Source organism: Triticum aestivum, chromosome 3D (assembly GCF_018294505.1).
Source record: "Triticum aestivum cultivar Chinese Spring chromosome 3D, IWGSC CS RefSeq v2.1, whole genome shotgun sequence".
Taxonomy (NCBI): domain Eukaryota; kingdom Viridiplantae; phylum Streptophyta; class Magnoliopsida; order Poales; family Poaceae; genus Triticum; species Triticum aestivum.
The window spans coordinates 150,386,749-150,405,438 of NC_057802.1; the positions used below are offsets into that span (position 1 = coordinate 150,386,749).

Consider the following 18,690-nt stretch of genomic DNA (forward strand, 5'->3'; position numbering starts at 1 on the left):
AGCACATGAGCGAGTTCAGCAGCATGCAAATGGAGTACTTTGTAAGTCAGATCACTCTATCCTCTCCTCTCCTCTCCTGTCTGTTCTAGGGTTAGGGTTAGGGTTTGAAGATAATTGATATTTCTTCCATTTAAGTTCATATATGTGAGTTGTAGTTGATATATTTTTTTTTGCTGTTGCAGCAAACTCCTAACACTGTGATAGACCCTAGTTTCTGTGGGCTTGTGATTGAATCTGAGAGAAGGTGCATCCTGCACAGGCAGAGGCCAGGCAAGTTTGTGGCATTTGAAGGCACTGACACTGGCAAGAGATTCATAGGATGTGCTACTGAGGTAATGGACCAAGTTGGTGTGGATTTGATTAGCTCGATTTTCTGCTATGTAGTGGAAACAGAGTAGCGTTTAGTTGTTGTTTTGCTGAATTTTCCTTAAGTGCAAAAACATTGGTATGTCTGAATACTGTACTTGTAGCAAAGAGCACTGGAAACGTATTGATGTATTGTATTTCTAGTATAGAGCTAGCTAGTGTAGCTATGTATATCATTAGTGTTTATGATTTGTTATTTTGAATTTGCTCGTTAACTGTGGTGTTCACTGTAAATTTAATTTGATTTTCAAGATGGTGTGCACTGTGGTGTTCTAGAGTGGGTAGATGCCCCCTAGCCTGTAATTCTGCAAAGGTGCTTAACCAAGCTCTGGGATATGTATCATGAGCAGAACCTTGGTAGAGCCCAGGATAATGAGGCTCATGGGATAGAGGTTGCAAAACTGAAGAAGGAGCTTGATTCTCTGGCCAATCAGTATAGCCAGCTGGTGGATGATGTGTCCAAGTTGTTTGATTATCAGGATGGAATGAAATCTCATGACATGGATTGCACAAGCCAGGCAATCAATGAACTGAAGGAGAAGAAGAAGCAACTTGAGGAGCAGGCAAAGATTGAGCTTCAAATGGAGAAGCTTAAGCTCAAAAAATAACAGAGGTGCATCCTTTAGAGTCAAGCTGATATAATCCAAAACACAAGGAAGGCCATGAAGGAGATAGAGGTGGACAGAGACCTCCTTAAAGAAGAGAAGAAGAAGCTGGAGAATGTCATTGCTGAGCTCCTGAAGGTTGGTCATGGGTGCAAGGAAAAGCTGGACAAGATCAAGGAAGTTGTGATGGAGGAGTGAAGTGGCAGCTCTGGTTGGTAAGTATATATGGGGCCTATATATATAACTGGCTTTGCTATGTTATCTGATGCAAATATGCATCTGAGCTATAATACTATATATGAACTGCCTATGAATTGTCCTGGTTTCAGATCATTTTGGGGATTTGTTTTGTGGTGCCCATGGCACTGCATGTGATCTGTGATGCTTTAAGATATTAACTGACTATGAACTCCAAGTTGTAATGCCAAGTATGGATAGTAAGTTAGCTATGAACTATAATCCATGATGATGTTAAATTTCTATATTTGTTATCCTAATCTGTTGCATCCCCTACTGACCTATATATAGCACATAGATAGCACATAGAATTATCTGATCTTGGATACACCAGACCAGAGATAGCACATATTCTCTCTGACATAGATAGCACATACTTACAAATCAAGTTTCAGATATACATAACTGATGATACTGAACTTGTGAACACTGACGAAACTGAATTAGCTAACACTAATTTCAGAGCAGGTTTCAGAGATAGGTTCACTTAGGCATCTTAAAAAACATTGGATCTACTTCTCATCTTTAGGATTTGCTAAGCGTGCAGAGCGATGCTTGATTTGCTTGATCTGCCTTGGATCTGGCTGCTTCTGCACTTCCTCCTCTTCATCGTCTTCATCGATGACGATGATGGGAGGGGGATGGCGGCGAGCCTGCTCTACAGGTGGCGCAACTATCTGCAAGTCGTCGTCCTCTCCTGCACTGCTACATCAGTTGCAGCTTGTGCCGGAGCAACATAGCGGTGGGCTTCCCACCGCTTACGCTGGCCATCATCGGAGGACTCTGCCTCTCTCATTGCCCATAGTAGAGTGTCGATGGGTAGGATCCCCTTACCTTTAGTTCCATATCTCTGCTGCATGCACTTCTTCTCTTGAGGCGTCGCCTTCTTCTGGACTAGTTCAGCAGCATCTACTAGTCCATCCACGTTGTTGTATCTCGTAGCTATCTTCATGTAGTCCAGGAAGAGATCCTGGTCACCGCGCGCCGAACCAAATAGCATGTCAACCCAGCCCATTGCAGCATCTTCATCTCCATTGCAGCATCCTCAGTCCTTCCGCAGCAGACGAAGACGCTCTGAACGACGAACAGGACCTTCGATGCTTTGCTTTTTGGCCTTGTTTTTCTTGCTAGATGAGCATGCTTCCTCCTCTTGCACTGGTGGCCGCTCCTGAAGATTGTTGTTCTTAAGCTCATCCTTTCTGTCTTTGGTTGCATCCACCAGCTTCGTGCAACTTTGTTGTGTGTTAATGCAATGTTCAGCAAAATAACTATCTCTATTTTCATCTGTATTACAAGGCTCGTCTGCTCTGACAACTCGTATGTTCACAATCTTTTCCTTATCAAATTGGATCAACATCTGCTGCACATCATCTTCACAACCAACATGCTCTAGACCTTCTATTCCTTTCTCCTCATCAACAACATAATACATATAATGATCAGCTCCACAGCCCTCACACGCAACAAGAGAAACCAGAGTCATATATGATATGTCTGACTGGTAAATTCTTCTAACCACAGATTCTCTGGCTAGGAAATGGAACCAAATTTTCCACTTTGGGTCATCAATATTGCAACATAGATTAAGATAGTTATAATTAAACGGCCTGGACAATATTATGATTCCTGACAGTTAACTTTTTTTCAGTTCTCCGACAGTTTGAATTCACTGAAAGCACAACACAACTTTAAGGTTCCTAACAGATTTCAATTGACCATTGTGCACAAACATGGTTCTAATCTGAATCTAAGTGTGCAACTAGCCTATATATCATGCTTCTAAAATTAACCTAAAAATTACATAAACACTATGAGAAATCAGTTGCCATACCTCGTTCCGCCAGCAGGACGAGGAAGCTTGCGTCGGCCTCGACCTACGCTTCTTCTCGTCGACGGTACTACAACCGGAGGCGGCCTCACCAACATCTGGCATGTCTGAGATTGCGGTTGGGAAGGCTGTTGAACCACGAAGCTTGTGCTGCCTAGCCAGTTATCAACCTCGGAGAAGCCGGCAACAGCGCCGCCCACCACGTCGGGGGGATGCCTCCAAGCGATTCGGCGCCGGAGTTTGCATCCACCGCCGCCATGAACGCCGCCGGCTAGGGTTAGGAGAAGAGCTCAGGGGAGAGTGAGAGAGCTGGTGGGGACGAGCGGCCCGGTCGGCCAGGTTAGTCCTGGTCCGACCAGGTGCGACCGACGGGCGGCTCTAACGACTGCGGGCGAGCGCCGTTAGCCGTTACCGCTGCCGTCCACCTGACATGTGGGCCACTCCTGTCAGAATCAGGCTTAAACGCAGTAAAACATTCATCAAGTCAACTTGGTAGTTTTTAGTCACGAGATTCTAATTTTTTGGTAGTTTTCGGCCACTTTTAAAAAAGTGGTAGTTCTGTGGGATGGAAGCCCCAATTGCGGTAGTGTTTGTCAAACACTCGAAGTTGTAGCATGTCGAGCGGTGTCACAATGAACCGATGGTCGTCGGTATAGGGTACTGGTCGATATAAATCTGAATAACTCATGTCCTTATGGTGCCATTTTTGTAGGAGATCTTAATCCACATGGCTGCTTTGTAAGGTCTCCTTTTCCATCAAAGACGGGAGAATAATTTCAAAGCTCACAACATTGCTGGGGTATTTTTGCGTGGGGTCGTCATATTGACAGTGGAAAAATTTATTATAATGAATAAAGCCGGATAGTATTTTGATTAAAACTGTCTGGTAAAATGCACATCAAAGTTGTTGTGTGCCACAGAAGCCTTCGGGGGATCGAGCAGAACCACTGCATCATCAATTTAGAGCGCCCATCTGTTGGATGAAATAGTTCAGCATCTTGCTTACAAAGATGAAGAGATAAAGTTGCTGAAAAAAAGTAGCTGCAGCTTGGAAATGACAGCTTAAGTTTGTCTGGGGGTCGGGATAGAAAATTCTGAGTGGCGGTTTTCACGGTCCCGGTATAACTTTGATGGTGCAGAAGATGTGAGTCCTGCAAAGGATGAAAGTCCTGAAGCATCTCCTGAGGCTTTCGCTGATGCGTCATGTTTGAAGCACTTGGATAGGGAAGCTTTGATAGACCGTTTTAATAAAGAGATGAATCGTATGGAAAGGCAGCATGATACGGTCGTGCAAGAAAACACGGAAGAGATAATCATACTAAAGGGAAAGCTCCTAAAAAAGAAGGATTCAACCCGTGACATTTATGGAACAACAAAGATTTCGAGCAAATTAGAAAGAAAATCGGGGAGTAATGACAACATTGGATGGCATCAAGGCAGAAACATTTGTTGGCCAACAAGACAAGAGCAATGTTTTAGATTCTGAAATCCAGCAAATACAAGGTGCTGCCACTAATAGTCAAGTAGAAGCGTGTGCTTTTCCCACCCAGACATCACACATTGCATCCATAGAGGCAGATCACGCAAAGACAATTGGAATGTTAGAATCTGATATCGAAGATGCCAGGATGGCAACCATCATTAGAGAAGAGATACAGATGATTGAACTAAGAGAGTTCATTAACGAAATAGAAATACGGTTGCTTGGTAATGAGATGGGGTATAACATGAAGCAAGAGATTTGCTCGGTCATTCAGAATGAAGCTGTAGCGGAAGCAGTGTTAAACCTCAATTCTTAATTGTTAAAGTACAATGAGGAAAAGAGCTGCTCTAAAGCGGCATCGACTCTACAAAAGTAGGAAATTGAGAATCTGAAGCGAGCTGTTGACTCTTTCAGTACAGAAGTGAAGGAAAAGCAGGCCTGTCAGATCGAATTGGGAGCAATGAAGGGTCATATGGATTTATTATTCTATCAACTTGATTTACTTGCAGACAAAGTGGAAAAGCAAGACTCATGTATATCTGACAAGGAGGAGTTTGATATGATTGTCGGCAGGCTGGAGCAAGCTCTGCAGCATGTACGTCAAAATGAGATCAATTTCAGTGAGTTACATGACAGATTTAGAAATGCTACAGACTCTCTAAAGGTGGTGGAGAAATAAAATCAATATTTACATAAAGTCATCGAAGAAAGGGAGAGAATATTCACATCAACCATTTACAAAGAGAAGGAGTTCACAGAACGCATGACAAATCTTGTTGGATCTATGAGAGAGTTTGAGGATCTTGTTACAGATCAACAAACTATCATTGCAAACAAAATTCAGCACAGTGAATCAAGGTGCTTGTATTTGCATTGCATTCAGTAATGGGGGTATCTTTTTATTTTTGTAAAAACTATATTACTTGATAATAATTAGTTTTATCTTAACGAATCTTGCCATATGATTACCTTTATACTCCCTCCGTTCCTAAATATAAGCCCTTTTAGAAATTCCAATACTGACTACATACAGAGCAAAATGAGTGAATCTACACTCTAAAATATGTCTATATACATCCGTATGCAGTCCGTACTGAAATCTCTAAAAGGGCTTATATTTAGAAACAGAGGGAGTAGTTCATAGTACTTAACTACTTATGACTATTCTATGTTGTATTTCTGTGAATAAGGATGGTATCATTTTCTTTCACATGTTCTGTTTACTGAAAGAGCAATGTAAACACCTCACGGAAGAAGGCAATGTTCTAAAAAGGAAGACATTGCAATAAAAGGAGATATCGGAGTTAAGAGGCTCTAATCTTTAAAAGGCTGAGCTCGAGGTAAATATAATTTCAGATCCTAACGATTATTAATTAATTATTGGTTCTGTTCCTTGTATATTGCTTTGCCTGCAAAATGCAACAAGGTTATAACCTTGATAATGCCCTAAAGTGGGATCCTGGGAGGCAAGTGATGTAATGAGCTAGGATTTCTGAATTTTCTGCAGGTGGATTTACTTGGTGATGAGGTTGAGGCCTTAATGGATCTTCTTGCAAAAATTTATATTGCGCTGGACCACTATTCTCCAGTTTTGTAACACTATACTGCGTTAAGTCTCGATAAAATGGTCCATCTCTGATTGACGTTGGCAAAAGTTATTTGCTAAATGCACGAATTCATGTAACATGGATGGTAACAGAAATTCCAATCTACTGGTTTGTTTCTTCATTAATAAATTTTCTCTTTGCATGCAAGTTTGAGGGTGCCTAGGATTGCCTACTGCTCCATAGCAGGCTTCCAATCGAGACAGCATGATTTTCTTGCACCCATATAAATTTTGGTTTTTATTTAACTGTCAGGAGCCACGAACGAGAACAGGCCAATCCCCCGCGTTGCCCCCGTCTCGGGCGGCTCCTCAAGCCCTAGCCGCCAGGGTCACCACCACCTCCCTCCCTTCCGCCGCCGCCGGAGGACGCCGCTGGGCTAAGCCCCGCGGCCGACGGCGATGGCGAGGGTTCTCCTTCCTGGATCGTGTAGGAGGGGGTGGGGCGGGACCTCCTCGCGCGTGACGGCGCGGCCGCGATCTGATCGATGGCGGCACGAGCTCCGGCGGAGGCGTGGCTGCCTGGTGGCGGGCCGGCAGCGACGGCGTGGAGAGGGCGGCGTGGAGGTCCGGGCTGGCCAGATCGGGATCCTGGGACGGCGGCCCTGGAAGGTGGCGGTGGGTGAAGCTTAGGCGACCCACAACAGCATGGCGTGGTGATGTCCCTGGCCAAAGTGAAACTCCACCAGCGATCTGGTGGCTTTGGCTCCGGATTAGATCGGATCAGTGACAGTGACGAGAACGCGCGGGATCCTTCCCGGCAGCTCTCGCAATTTAGCGAGGTGGGGTGGCAGCCCTCCCTCAAACTCACGCAAGCAGTGGCCGGTGTGCCAGGGCTCCCACAGTGGCAGTGCTGCTACGGGTGGTCACTGGATCTAGGAGGCCAGATCTGGGGCTTTGAAGGTGGTCTGGCCGATGCACATGATGTCGGATGGATGCTCGTGGGACAAGATCCAGGTGAAAACCTTGTCTACGGCTGGTGGCCAGAGCCGGTGATGGTGACACCCTTGGCGGTTTCCTTCTTGGAGGCATCATCGAGGTGAAGTTCCCGACTCCTTCTGCTACCGCCGGGAGAAACCCTTGATGAGTCGATCAGATGATGACGGTACTAAGGTGTCGTTCCTCCCGTGGGGGCGTCATTCTTGGAGGTGTGCATTGGCCTGAGGGACCAGCGGACGGTTCCAGCGGTGGAGCGGTGTTCCATGTGACGCATCAGCGACATGGAGTCTCGACGACGGATGTGTGATGATGGACGCGCGTAGGGAGGTGGCGCTGTCTGGCGCCATGGTGGCGTCGACGCCAGGGCTGGCAAGGCCGATGCGTCAGTACCTGCTCTGACGATGGATCGGTGGAAGATGGCGGCGGCGGCCTCTAAGAGTGCGTCGGACCAGTGTGTGCCCCAGACCCGGCAACGGCTTGGTTGGGGCCTCTGGCTTTAGATGTTAAGCTTTGGTGCGAGGTCTGTTTGGTATTCGGCTCGGACATTTGGCACCCCTTCATCAAGTGGATAGGAGTAGCGACAGATGTTGCCAAGATGGTGGCTTCAGACTTAGTGATGTATTACTTTGTAAGGTCTTTGTGAATAATTAATAAGATGGCTGCATACATCGCCTAGATGCAGAGGCCGGAGGTCATCCTCCTTTAAAAAAAACTAATTGTAGCCTCTTTCACAGGTTATGCAGACTTTGAACATGATCAAGAAACACATAAGCACAGCAAAGTGAAATGCCAATGCACATACACATCAGCTGGTGAGATGTTAACAGCAGCCATGGTTTTATTGGCCTGAAGGCAGCCTTGCTGTAGAAACCGAGTGGCAAGTTGAGGGTTGTAAAGTGCATTTTCCTCGTCTGATTACCTATTGCTCCATATTAGGCTAGTGTGCTAGGAATTGCTGGTATCCATCGGGACAGCATGATTTTCTTGCACCCTTACAAATTACTATGATTTTGATGTTTCTGTCGGGTACTTATTGTAGCCTTGCTTTCACAGGTTATGGAGACCTTGAACATGATCAGGAAACACATAAGCACAACAAAGTGAAATGCCTATGCACATTCACATCAGCTGGTGTGATGCTAACAGCAACCTTGGTTTTATTGGCCTGAAGGCGCACTTCAGGTGGTCTGCGACAACTTCTCTAGGTGGTTGATATAGCCCTTGCAGTAGAAACCAAGGGCTAGGTAGCGCAGAGTAGCTTGTTCCCCTCCTTAGGCAGTAGATTTTGCTAGTCTTTGAGCACCATGTAACTGACCCACCCAAACCATGGTTAGTCCTTTGTGCTTGTCTTTGAGCTACACGGTATGGGGTTGTGCCACCTCTGCAAAGGTGAGACTCGATTGACCAAATATTCTGTTTATGTAAGAGTTTGATAAGGAAATGATCTGAATTTGCTGTTGTCTCAGGACTACGACTCGCTGTTTTCTTTTATCTTGATATACAAGGTGGCATATATGATCTGAATTCTCTAACTGTCATTTATCTTTCTTTTTTGTTGAACACATCCATTTATCTTTCGTCAGCTATTAATAAATTTTAATAACAAGTCAATCAATACTGAAGAAATTTGCGGACAAGGAACGTAACTAAACAAATCTTCTTTTTGACGGGCAACGGCAAGAGCTCTGCCTATTTCATTAAAGCAGGGTGGAAATCTGTATATTAACTGGGAAAACCCAGTTACAGAGGGAAAGGAAAAAAGATACTGAACGCACAGAGGAGAAACTACTCGCAGAAGATTGGACCTACAACCATCATGTCGTCTCGGATCAAACAAACGACATCCTCTACCTTGGCCTTCTTACCCTCGAAAATTCTCCTATTCCTCCCCTTCCATATATGCCAAACCGTGTATTACCGCCATCGTGATTTTCTTTCTGGCCTCCTTCTTTCTGATGTTCCTGGAGATCATTCTCCACCATCCATTGATAGAAGAAACAACGCATGGCGATCGCCGAACCATGGGGGTGGGAGGAGTTGAAGGAGAACCAAACCTCCTTTGCAGAAGGGCACTCCAAGAAAAGGTGGTTAACCGATTCAATTTCCTGGTCGCACAGGGAGCTGATGTGGCCAACCGCGGGAAGAAAGTCTGTCAGCTGTCCAAACTATGTTTTGTAGGATAAGCCAAAGAAAGAATTTGATTTTCCCCTCCGCCTTGACATCCCAAACCCTTTGCCGCAGCGGATTCTTGATGTGGCCATAGAATTTCACTTCATAAACAAATCTTCTATTGATGATATTAAACCTGGGGTTTCAATATCAAATATGACGAGGCATTTGTGTTCGAGGAAATGATTTTAGTTAGCTCTTATCTCAGAAATCCACAGTTGGCTGTCTTTTCTTTCATTCTTCATAAAAGATTGCCTATATGATGGTGATATGCGGCGAAACCGCAGTTGCCTAACACTGACCATCCCTCTGAACCGGCCGGTAGCATCACGCAAGAATGATGGCTTCCTGGTCGTGCTCGGTGCATTGTCAGAGGAAATGAAGGTAAATTCACAGAGAAGGAACATAACTAAAATGAAATTTCTATTGATAATATAATAATTCGGACACATATAGCCCTAAAGACCAAATTCACACCTAGACTAGGCTAGAATCAGCCGAGCTACACTCTGATTCTGATGGCTCGCACGATTAACACTAACAGCTGAGTTACACAGGATTGTGAATCTGAGTCTCATGCCCTGGTTCGTTGGTTCAGTTGGTCCACAGGAAGTAGGGGCACACGGCTCCCATGGCCGCCGTCCAGTTGCCGCATCCAGACTGCGTCGGCCCTGGCACTATGCCTCCTCTGGTCGCCACCCTGCAGTACGTCGCAGAGGAGCCACCGCTGGGGCTTATTATGTGAGGCCGCGGCGGCTGCTGCTTCTGCTGAATCGGCGCCGGCGCCAGCGCAAATGTGCCACCACAGGGGCTTATCATGTGAAGCTGTGGCTGCTGCTGGTGGTGGTGGTTCGTCGGCGGCGGAGGCGCCAGCGCAGATGAGCCACCGCAACGGCTTGTGAGAAGCTGCGGCAGCTGCTGCTATTGCTGGACCGGCGGCGGCGGCGCCAGCGAGCCGGTGATGGTCATCTTGACCCCGCGCCGCATGATCTCAGCAAGCAGCCGCGCCGTGTGGCACGCATCGTCGAGTCCACAGTGCAGGCGGCCCTCCCAGTCCAACCCCGCCGCCCGGACCGCCTCCTGCAGGTTAACCCTCCCTCCGCCGACGAGCGCCTCCTGGAAGGGGACTCTCAAATTGATCCACTGATCGAAGTAGGAGGGCTTCTCGATGCCCTTGAAGCGGCACTCAAACTCTAGCATGCTCCGGCAATCCCAGTCACCCCAGGTCACAACGGCCAAGCGGACGCGTCTCTTGTTCCCTGCCCCCGCCGTCGCCGCCTTCAGCCAAGCGTCGTGCAGCCAGAGCGCCTCGCCGAGATCCACACCGCCGTCGACGTCCTCCTGCCGGATACCGGTGAGTTCCCTGCAAAACTGGGTCAGCACAGGGTGATGCTTTGGACGAACGTACCTGCGAAACGCGGACTCGATGCGGCCGGTGGCGCCGTCGACGAGCACGGCGGGGAACTCAATGATTTCCTGGGGGAAGATCCGCGCGTCTTTGACGCACGTCGGCTCGAAGTCGACCACCACGAAGAAATCGAAATCTTGCTCCAGCCCCTGCCCGCGCCCCGCCATGATCGCTGCCATGTTCGCCGGAGTGTGCGCAAACTCGAGACCGAGAGTCGAGATCGGGGAAAGCTGGGATCGAAAACTAGGGCAGTGAAGATTGGGGAAAGTTGGGATCGAAAGTTAGGGCAGGCACAGCTGGATCCCGCAGGGGATTTCTAATCCAATTCCAATCCGATGCTTTTTGGAACAACAGTTGGCGCGTTTTTTCTTTTACGTGGTTGACGCTATTTTTCTATAGTCTAGTCAAACAAAACAAAGGCTATGATTTGCCAAAAAAAACAAAGGCTGTGATTGACGAAAAAAATCAATGACTGTGATAGAAGACTCGTTTGACTCTTCTGCATGTTCACATGTTTAATTGGTTTTATTTTCGAGGATACACATAATTGATGTATCATACCTCTACATTGCTCGAAGAAAGGGAAGAAAACTCATCCATCAAATTACATCCCGTGCGCCATTATGCACATTCACTCGTGGCTACTACACTGACTATACAACTCCGCCAAATAGACCATGGATCTCTTCCCTAAATAGGCGAGTCGCCATCCATCTCTTCCCCTCAGGGGAAATTCTCGACGACCACACGTATAGGCAGTATGGCGCCATAAAAAACAATAGCGTTCTGATGCTTCAACAGTTGTCACGAAACCACCACCACCACCACCACCACCAACAACAACAACAACAACAACAACAACAAGGTGCATAAATCCTTCCAGCTATGCGGTCTTGTCAATAGTGGTACACACCAAGGCAGCAGCAAGTCGTTCGCCAATGGAGTCCAGTTCACCTTGCTCCATGCTGACATAATCAAGTACCAAACTGATCGGGCAAACACATAGGATACCAAGATGTGATCGGTTGTTTCCTACTCTTGGTCGCAAAGAGGGCATGTCGCCTGATGCGGGAGTCCACGCCGAGCTAGTCTATCTGAGGTCCAACACATATTTTTCGTAGCCAGCCATGCAAAGAACTTGGAGCGGAGCGGAGCGCGATTGTGCCAGATTACCGTTGTAGTCAAGATCGTGTTTGAGTCCAAAGAAGTGGCTTGTGATGTTCGGGCTGACACAGTTGGCGACAACCAACCTTATGAAGTGCTTCGGTGCTTTCGGGAGAACAGTTGACGAGTTTTGACTCTTAATCTGATTCGTAATCGTTCGCACAACTAGATTCCCGCAGCCCGCGAGATGGACCGCTATTCATTTTACAGAGGAACAGTTGGTGGTGTTTTAATACAAAACCAAAGGCTGTGATAATAAAAGCACTAAAATATAGTACTAGTATAATCACGGCAATTAAAATACGAGTTGTCTTCGTAACAACAAAATCTTGATGATTTATTTTAATTAAAAATAATTATAAATTTATAAGTCTACTAGTTAAAGGAAGAAGAGCGACTTGTGCTTTGTTGATCTGTCGATGAGAGCAATAGAAATCCCGGTGATAGGCACATATGGTGATTGTATGCATTGCTTGCTTGTCGCCGCTGTCACTACCGCCACCTACATGTCAAGATTGTGCTCCTAAATATGGTGTGCCTCCACATGGGTGACATCACATGTCAAATGTTTGTGTAGTAGTTGGTAGAAGTGCATGCATCTGATTTTATGTGTGAATTAGTCAAGTAATAGAAGCAGTAGGAGGTAGTGTATTTGTCTGATTCCTAGTGTGAGCTATCCAGTGGTGGGCCATAACCTCCACACGCTAGAGGTGGGCCCGACCCATGCGCTCACGCGGCCTGATCATTTCCAAGTCGATCCCACTCGGCCCCATTTGATCCCCTTCCCCTCACCCAAATCCCTAGCGCCGCCGCCATCGTTGCCATCGCCGCAACCACCATCGCCTCTGAGTCTAACACCGCCCACTTTACCCTCGGCCCTGCCGGCCGTTCCTTCTCTGTCCGCCTCAAGTCCTTGGCCCACGGCTCCCAAGTTTGCTTCTCCTCCTATCGATAGCTTCCTTCCTGATTTAATTATCCGATCTCGTAGTCGTAGATCTCATTGCTTGTTGATCTATTTTATGTTTGGTAGGTTTGGTTGAGTTCGTGTTCCCATCGATAGTTTCTAGATGTTTGCTCTGGAGATACAATGAATTGTGTGGTTCGAATTGCTATGAAAGTTGAATTATTGATTGGATCTGGTTAGTTTGTTGTTTGGTTCATTTAGCAAAGTAGTTGCTACTACGTAAGTAGTGCAGATAAGGTTGATAATGATTGAGTTAATTGGATATATGCCTCCACAATTTTATGAGATTTACCATTTCATTGTTGTTGCCCAATAGAAATCAGTGGCAACATAATCCGCAAGAATATGGAATCATTCTACATTGCTTACTCACATAGCTAGATAGTAATATTCTCTTCCCTAGATACGCTAGCTTGCAAGGGTCTTATATGGTTAGGATTCCTTATTTGGCCCTTCTAAAAGTATGCTTCCCTGTTTGGCCCTAGAGAAACTGTCTTCCCTATTTTGCTCAATGATATTCTAGTAGTCGAGCATAGGTATTCAGATTTCTTCCTTGTTTAACCTCTAGATAGCAACTACTAGATAACAAGTGTTAGTCAGAATGTCCATTGAGGATGAGTCTTTAAAATTTGCAGGGATTCAAAATGAGTGTCAATGTTTTGGCGAAAGTTGATTCATTTTCATTTTGTCAATTTTTCAGCACTCAACATTTCAACATTTTACTCATGCTAATATTTGGTGTCATTTAATAATTTATTATCATTCTTTGTCAATTTTGAACACAGCAAATGGAGTGCACCAATTGTTTCCACACTAGGGATTTGTGCGTTGGGAATGTTGGATTGGAGAACGGTTGCTTCTACTTGACGCTTTTGGAGGGCTTCAAATGGATGGCGGTATATATCTTCTACAAATTATTGCATATCATTCATTGGTAAGCATGTCTTAAGGATTTTGCATAACAAATATAAATTTTATTCTTTATTTATTTTTGCTTCAGTGCATCCCATGTTTTGCAAGGCCTAACCTCCTAAGGAAGCTTAAGGTTGCCATGGATAAGGGGACTGGCACCACTGCCTACCTGTGCACCAAAGAGGGCTTCTCTTTCAAGACTACGATCCTTAATGAAAAAGACCGAACATATTTTGGTTGTTCTAATTGGGGGGCATTTGCCAAAGCTTACAAATTTGAGGAAGGGATGGCTATCCACTTTGATTTTAGCAAATATTCTGATTCTCATCCTGACATCTTGGTAGATTTGGAAAACATTCCAATCCTTCCTCCGTGTAAGTTTCTTAAACATATTTGGCAATTAATATTTGTATTAGTCAAAACAAGTTGTTGTCTATACCTAATTAATGTTGTTTTCATATTTTTGGACAGCTTACTTCCTAGCGCCAAAAACAACTCAGGAGATAGTTGACAGCACTTACTATACTGCTGACAGCGTGCTTACTTGGGAGGAGAAGAATTACCTCGTTTCCTTTGTCGATGGTATTGAGTGTTTTACGAACACTCACAATGATGGGAAAAATTATGCATCATACGTGCCACTAGTGCACGCCTTGAACAAGACCAACATTCAAAACAAATGCCTGGTAAGAATTATATTCAGTTTCAACTTTTCATGTACTCTTCATAAATTAAATATAGTGCTTACTATATTACTATTGTGTTCTTGCAACAGAAGCTCCCAAGATGTGTTGTGCCTGAGATTATGGATGGCAATGGTGAGATGACACTTATCTACGATGACAAGACCAATTTCAAAGACACCTACTCGACTGCAGCCCTACCAGATGGACGCCTCCTAGTTAATGGGTGGAGAAGAATACTGAAGGAGTGCAACCTGGAAATTGGAGCTAGGTTGATCTCTGTGCTCCACCATGGAAGTGCAGGGATTTTCCTATACTTGACATCCATTCCAAAAAGAGAGGACTAGTTAAAAGTTGTCAATGACCTTTGGAGTCATAGTCCCTATCGAACATTGTTTTAGGTTAAACCTAATATGTATTGTTCAATGGTTGAATTATGTGTTGTTCATTCATGGTACTAATTAACTAGTGGATAAGGTAGCAAAATGCATGCATGTAACGATGGGTATCAATGTAACATTGCAGCGTATTGCAATTTCTTATGGGTATCAACATAATATGTATGTGTTGTGTTTGAACACTTAAATGGAAGCAAAATGCTATCGTGACAAAGTTAATCCCATCTGGAGGCCTTTTCCAGCACTCTGCCGGAGCGGGATTCGATCACGGAGGGGCTCTACATCAACCTTGCTGCCCTTCCGATGATGTGCGAGTAGTTTACCACAGACCTACGGGTCCATAGTTAGTAGCTAGATGGCTTCTCTCTCTCTCTCTCTCTCTCTCTCTTTGATCTTCAATACAATGTTCTCCTTGATGTTCTTGGAGTTCTATCCGATGTAATGCCTTTTTGCAGTGTGCTTGTTGGGATTAGATGAATTGTGAGTTTATGATTAGATTTATCCATGAATATTATTTGAGTTTTCTCTGAACTCTTTTATGCATGATTGGTATAGCTTTGCATTTCTCGCCGATCTATTGATTTGGTTTGGCCAACTAGATTGATTTTTCTTGCAATGGGAGAGGTGCTTTGTGATGGGTTCGATCTTGCGGTGCTCAATTGTTATAGGGTGAAACCCTAGAGGGGATCTTTTCACACTTGGAGGGGGAAAAGAGGAAGAACTCTCAAGAACACAAGGCACAAATCACTCAAAACAAACCCAATATCACATCCACTAGAGTGGCACACAAGAGATCCACAAGATTACATGAACAATTCAAGGAAAATAGCACTAGGTAAGTTCTTCCCACTAGGTGAGGTCTTGATCTTGATCTCCTTCAAGAGGAGGGCTTGATAATCCTAAGGATTCTTCCCAAAGAGGGGTCTTGATCTCCAAGAGGAGGAGGATACAAGGAGCAAAGCTCTCTTTGGTGTTCTAAAATACTTTGCTAACCCTCCAAATGACCTAGGGGATGCCCTTATATAGTTTAGGGACGAAACAAGTTAAGAAAGGGGGTACAAAGGCCCAAAAGGCCAAAAACACGCGGATGGACCGAAGGGGTCTGGGCACCCGGGCAACGTGGGCCGGGCACCCGGCCTGCTCAGAGGGCGACTGTAGGGTGGCCGGGCACCCGGGGTCCCAAGGCCCGGGCACCCGGAGGAGCGCTGGAGGCTGGCGGGCGGGGTGGCCGGGCACCCGGGGCAGCGCCCAGCGACTGGAGGGGCAGGGACCGGGCACCCGGCCGGCCAAGGCCCGGGCACCAGGGGGCGCGGCTGTAGGTGGGAAGGGGCCCGGGCACCCGGGGGCCAAGGAGCCGGGCACCCGGACCAAGTCGGGGCAACTCCCAGGTGGTGTGGCCGGGCACCCGGGGCTGCAGGTGCCGGGCACCCGGGGTGTCCAGGGGGGTTCGGCCCTTGCTTCTTCTCCTTCTCTTCTTTCCCTTGCTCCGTGGTCGCTCGATTCTCCTTCCTCTCCTTCTCACGGTCATCTTCTTGGTACTTAAGAACGAACAATGTTTCCGATGATGGTAGAATCCAATTCTCACACGAATCCAAAAGAAACTCGGAAAGGAAAGAAGTGACCTCATTCTCGATGTTGCGTGCACGTGCTCTTGTCATTGTCCCTCACAGTGCTTGCGGTGGTGAAGGAGTGTCGGTGCGGGTAGGCGAGGGATGCTCCGCATCATCTCCCCCCTTGGGAGAGATCCGTCCACAGATCGTGCTCTTCATCACCATGGTACTTGGCCAAGTCTTTGACGTTGAAGATGTCTCTTACGTTGTACTTGTCACGTGGGATGTCGACCTTGTAAGCATTGTCGTTGTAGCGTGCTAGCACCTTGAATGGTCCGTCGGCTCTCGGGAGTAGCTTGGACTTGTGTTCCTTGGGGAAGCGGTCCTTGCGGAGATGTATCCATACTTGATCACCCGGTTGGAACACCATCAGACACTTGTTGATGTTGAGCTTGGAGGCGAGTCGTTGTACTTGGCGCTCGATCGTGGAACGTGTTTCTTCATGCATCTTCTTGAGGTAGGTGGCTCTTGCGCTTGCGTCCATGTTTGCTCGTTCTTGAAGCGGTAGAGGGGGAATGTCCAATGGCAACAAAGGGTTGAAGCCGTAGACAACCTTGAAGGGGGACTTGCCGGTTGTAGAATGTCTTGCGCGGTTGTAGGCGTACTCGGCGATGGGTAGGCACTCCTCCCACTCCTTGATGTTCTTCTTTATCAACACGCGTAGGAGAGTTGCAAGCGTCCGGTTGGTGACTTCCATTTGGCCATCGGTTTGAGGATGGTACGCCATGGAGAAGAGTACCTTGATTCCGAGCTTGGCACATAGCATCTTCCAAAAGTAGCTTAAGAACTTGACGTCTCGATCCGACACAATTGTCTTTGGCACACCGTGAAACCTCAAGATTTCCCTACAAAAGAGATTGGCAACATGTGAAGCATCGTCTATCTTATTGCATGGGATAAAATGAGCCATTTTAGAGAATCGGTCCACCACAACAAATACGGAGTCCTTGCCATTTTGAGTCCTAGGCAATCCAAGCACAAAATCCATGCTAATGTCTTCCCAAGGTTGGTGTGGAATAGGCAAAGGCATATGTAAACCATGGGATTGAGATTGTGACTTAGCTTTGCAACATGTAGAGCACCGGTTGGTGAAGCGGGCGACATCGCGAAACATCTTGGGCCAAAAGTAGTTCTTGGAGAGCGTGGCAAAAGTCTTGTCGCGTCCAAAGTGTCCCATGAGTCCACCTCCATGAGCCTCTTGCAAAAGTAGCAAATGAAGAGAAGACTCGGGAATGCATAGTTTGTTAGCTCTCATAAGATAACCATCTTTGATATAGTATCGTTCCCAAGAAGTATGCGTCACACACTTAGCATAAGGAGTAGCGAAAGTCACATCATGCTCATATAAATCTTTGATATGATCAAATCCAACTACATTCAATTCAAGTTGAGTAAGTAACATGCATTTGCGGGAAAGGGCATCCACCACAACATTCTATTTGCCCTTAATGTACTTGATCACATAGGGGAAAGATTCAATAAATTCACTCCATTTAGCATGTCGTTTATTCAACTTGGTTTGGCCTTTAAGGTACTTGAGTGTCTCATGATCGGTATGTATGACAAACTCATGCGGTCTAAGGTAATGTTCCCAAACATGTAACACACGCACTAAAGCATACAATTCTTTGTCATAGATTGGGTAGTTAAGTTGAGCACCGGATAGTTTTTCACTAAAATATGCAATAGCTTGCTTTTCTTGCATCAAAACCCCACCAATTCCATTTCCACTAGCATCACAATGGACCTCAAAAGTTTTGTCAAAGTTGGGCAACGCAAGAATCGGAGCATGAGTAAGCAAGGATTTGAGCTCATCAAAAGCGGTAGATTGCGAGGGTCCCCAAACAAAAGGAGCATTTTTCTTACTCAAGGCATGCAACGGTGCGGCAATAGTGCTAAAATCTTTCACAAAGCGACGATAGAAACACGCAAGGCCAAGAAAACTACGCACTTGTTGCAAATTGGTGGGTTGTGGCCAAGTTTTAATTGCTTCAATTTTAGACTCATCAACATGGACACCCTTTGAGGAAACAACAAAACCCAAGAAAACAAGCTTGTCAACACCAAAAGTGCACTTTTTCATGTTTGCATAGAGACATTCCTTGCGAAGAGTTTCCAAAACAACCCGAACATGTTTAGATGATCTTTGATGGATTTGCTAAAAACAAGTATGTCATCTAAGTAGACCACAACAAAAACTCCAATGTAAGGACGAAGCACAAAATGCATAAGACGCATGAAAGTACCGGGAGCTTCCGATAAACCCATAGGCATAACCAACCACTCGTACAAGCCAAATTTGGTTTTGAAAGCGGTTTTCC

At 45.9% G+C, this 18,690-nt stretch overlaps 1 protein-coding gene and 2 pseudogenes across 2 annotated transcripts; 2 read left to right on the forward strand and 1 right to left on the reverse strand.

Annotated features, from left to right (window-relative positions):
- Positions 1-3,676: 3,676 nt before the first annotated feature.
- On the forward strand, positions 3,677-5,405 carry LOC123076214 (WPP domain-associated protein-like; annotated as a pseudogene).
- Positions 5,406-9,636: 4,231 nt separating this feature from the next.
- LOC123077978 (ERI1 exoribonuclease 2-like) lies at positions 9,637-11,025 on the reverse strand (annotated as a pseudogene). Its single transcript, XR_006436969.1, has one exon. The product of XR_006436969.1 is annotated as an ERI1 exoribonuclease 2-like (transcript).
- Positions 11,026-12,549: 1,524 nt separating this feature from the next.
- On the forward strand, positions 12,550-14,912 carry LOC123074395 (uncharacterized). The gene is made up of 5 exons (XM_044497256.1): positions 12,550-12,733; positions 13,552-13,700; positions 13,787-14,052; positions 14,150-14,364; positions 14,454-14,912. Exons 2-5 carry the CDS (start codon positions 13,555-13,557, stop codon positions 14,706-14,708), a joined length of 882 nt encoding a protein of 293 aa, XP_044353191.1. The 5' UTR covers positions 12,550-12,733; positions 13,552-13,554; the 3' UTR covers positions 14,709-14,912.
- The last annotated feature ends 3,778 nt before the right edge of the window (positions 14,913-18,690 follow it).

What these genes read in the sequence shown, in the direction of transcription:
- LOC123074395 (XM_044497256.1), top strand. Translation starts at nt 13,555, where the DNA reads ATGGAGTGCACCAATTGTTTCCACACTAGGGATTTGTGCGTTGGGAAT. An exon ending in CATTCCAATCCTTCCTCCGT is followed by an intron (nt 14,053 to 14,149) that starts GTAAGTTTCTTA and finishes ATTTTTGGACAG; the next exon opens with CTTACTTCCTAGCGCCAAAA. An exon ending in ACATTCAAAACAAATGCCTG is followed by an intron (nt 14,365 to 14,453) that starts GTAAGAATTATA and finishes TTCTTGCAACAG; the next exon opens with AAGCTCCCAAGATGTGTTGT.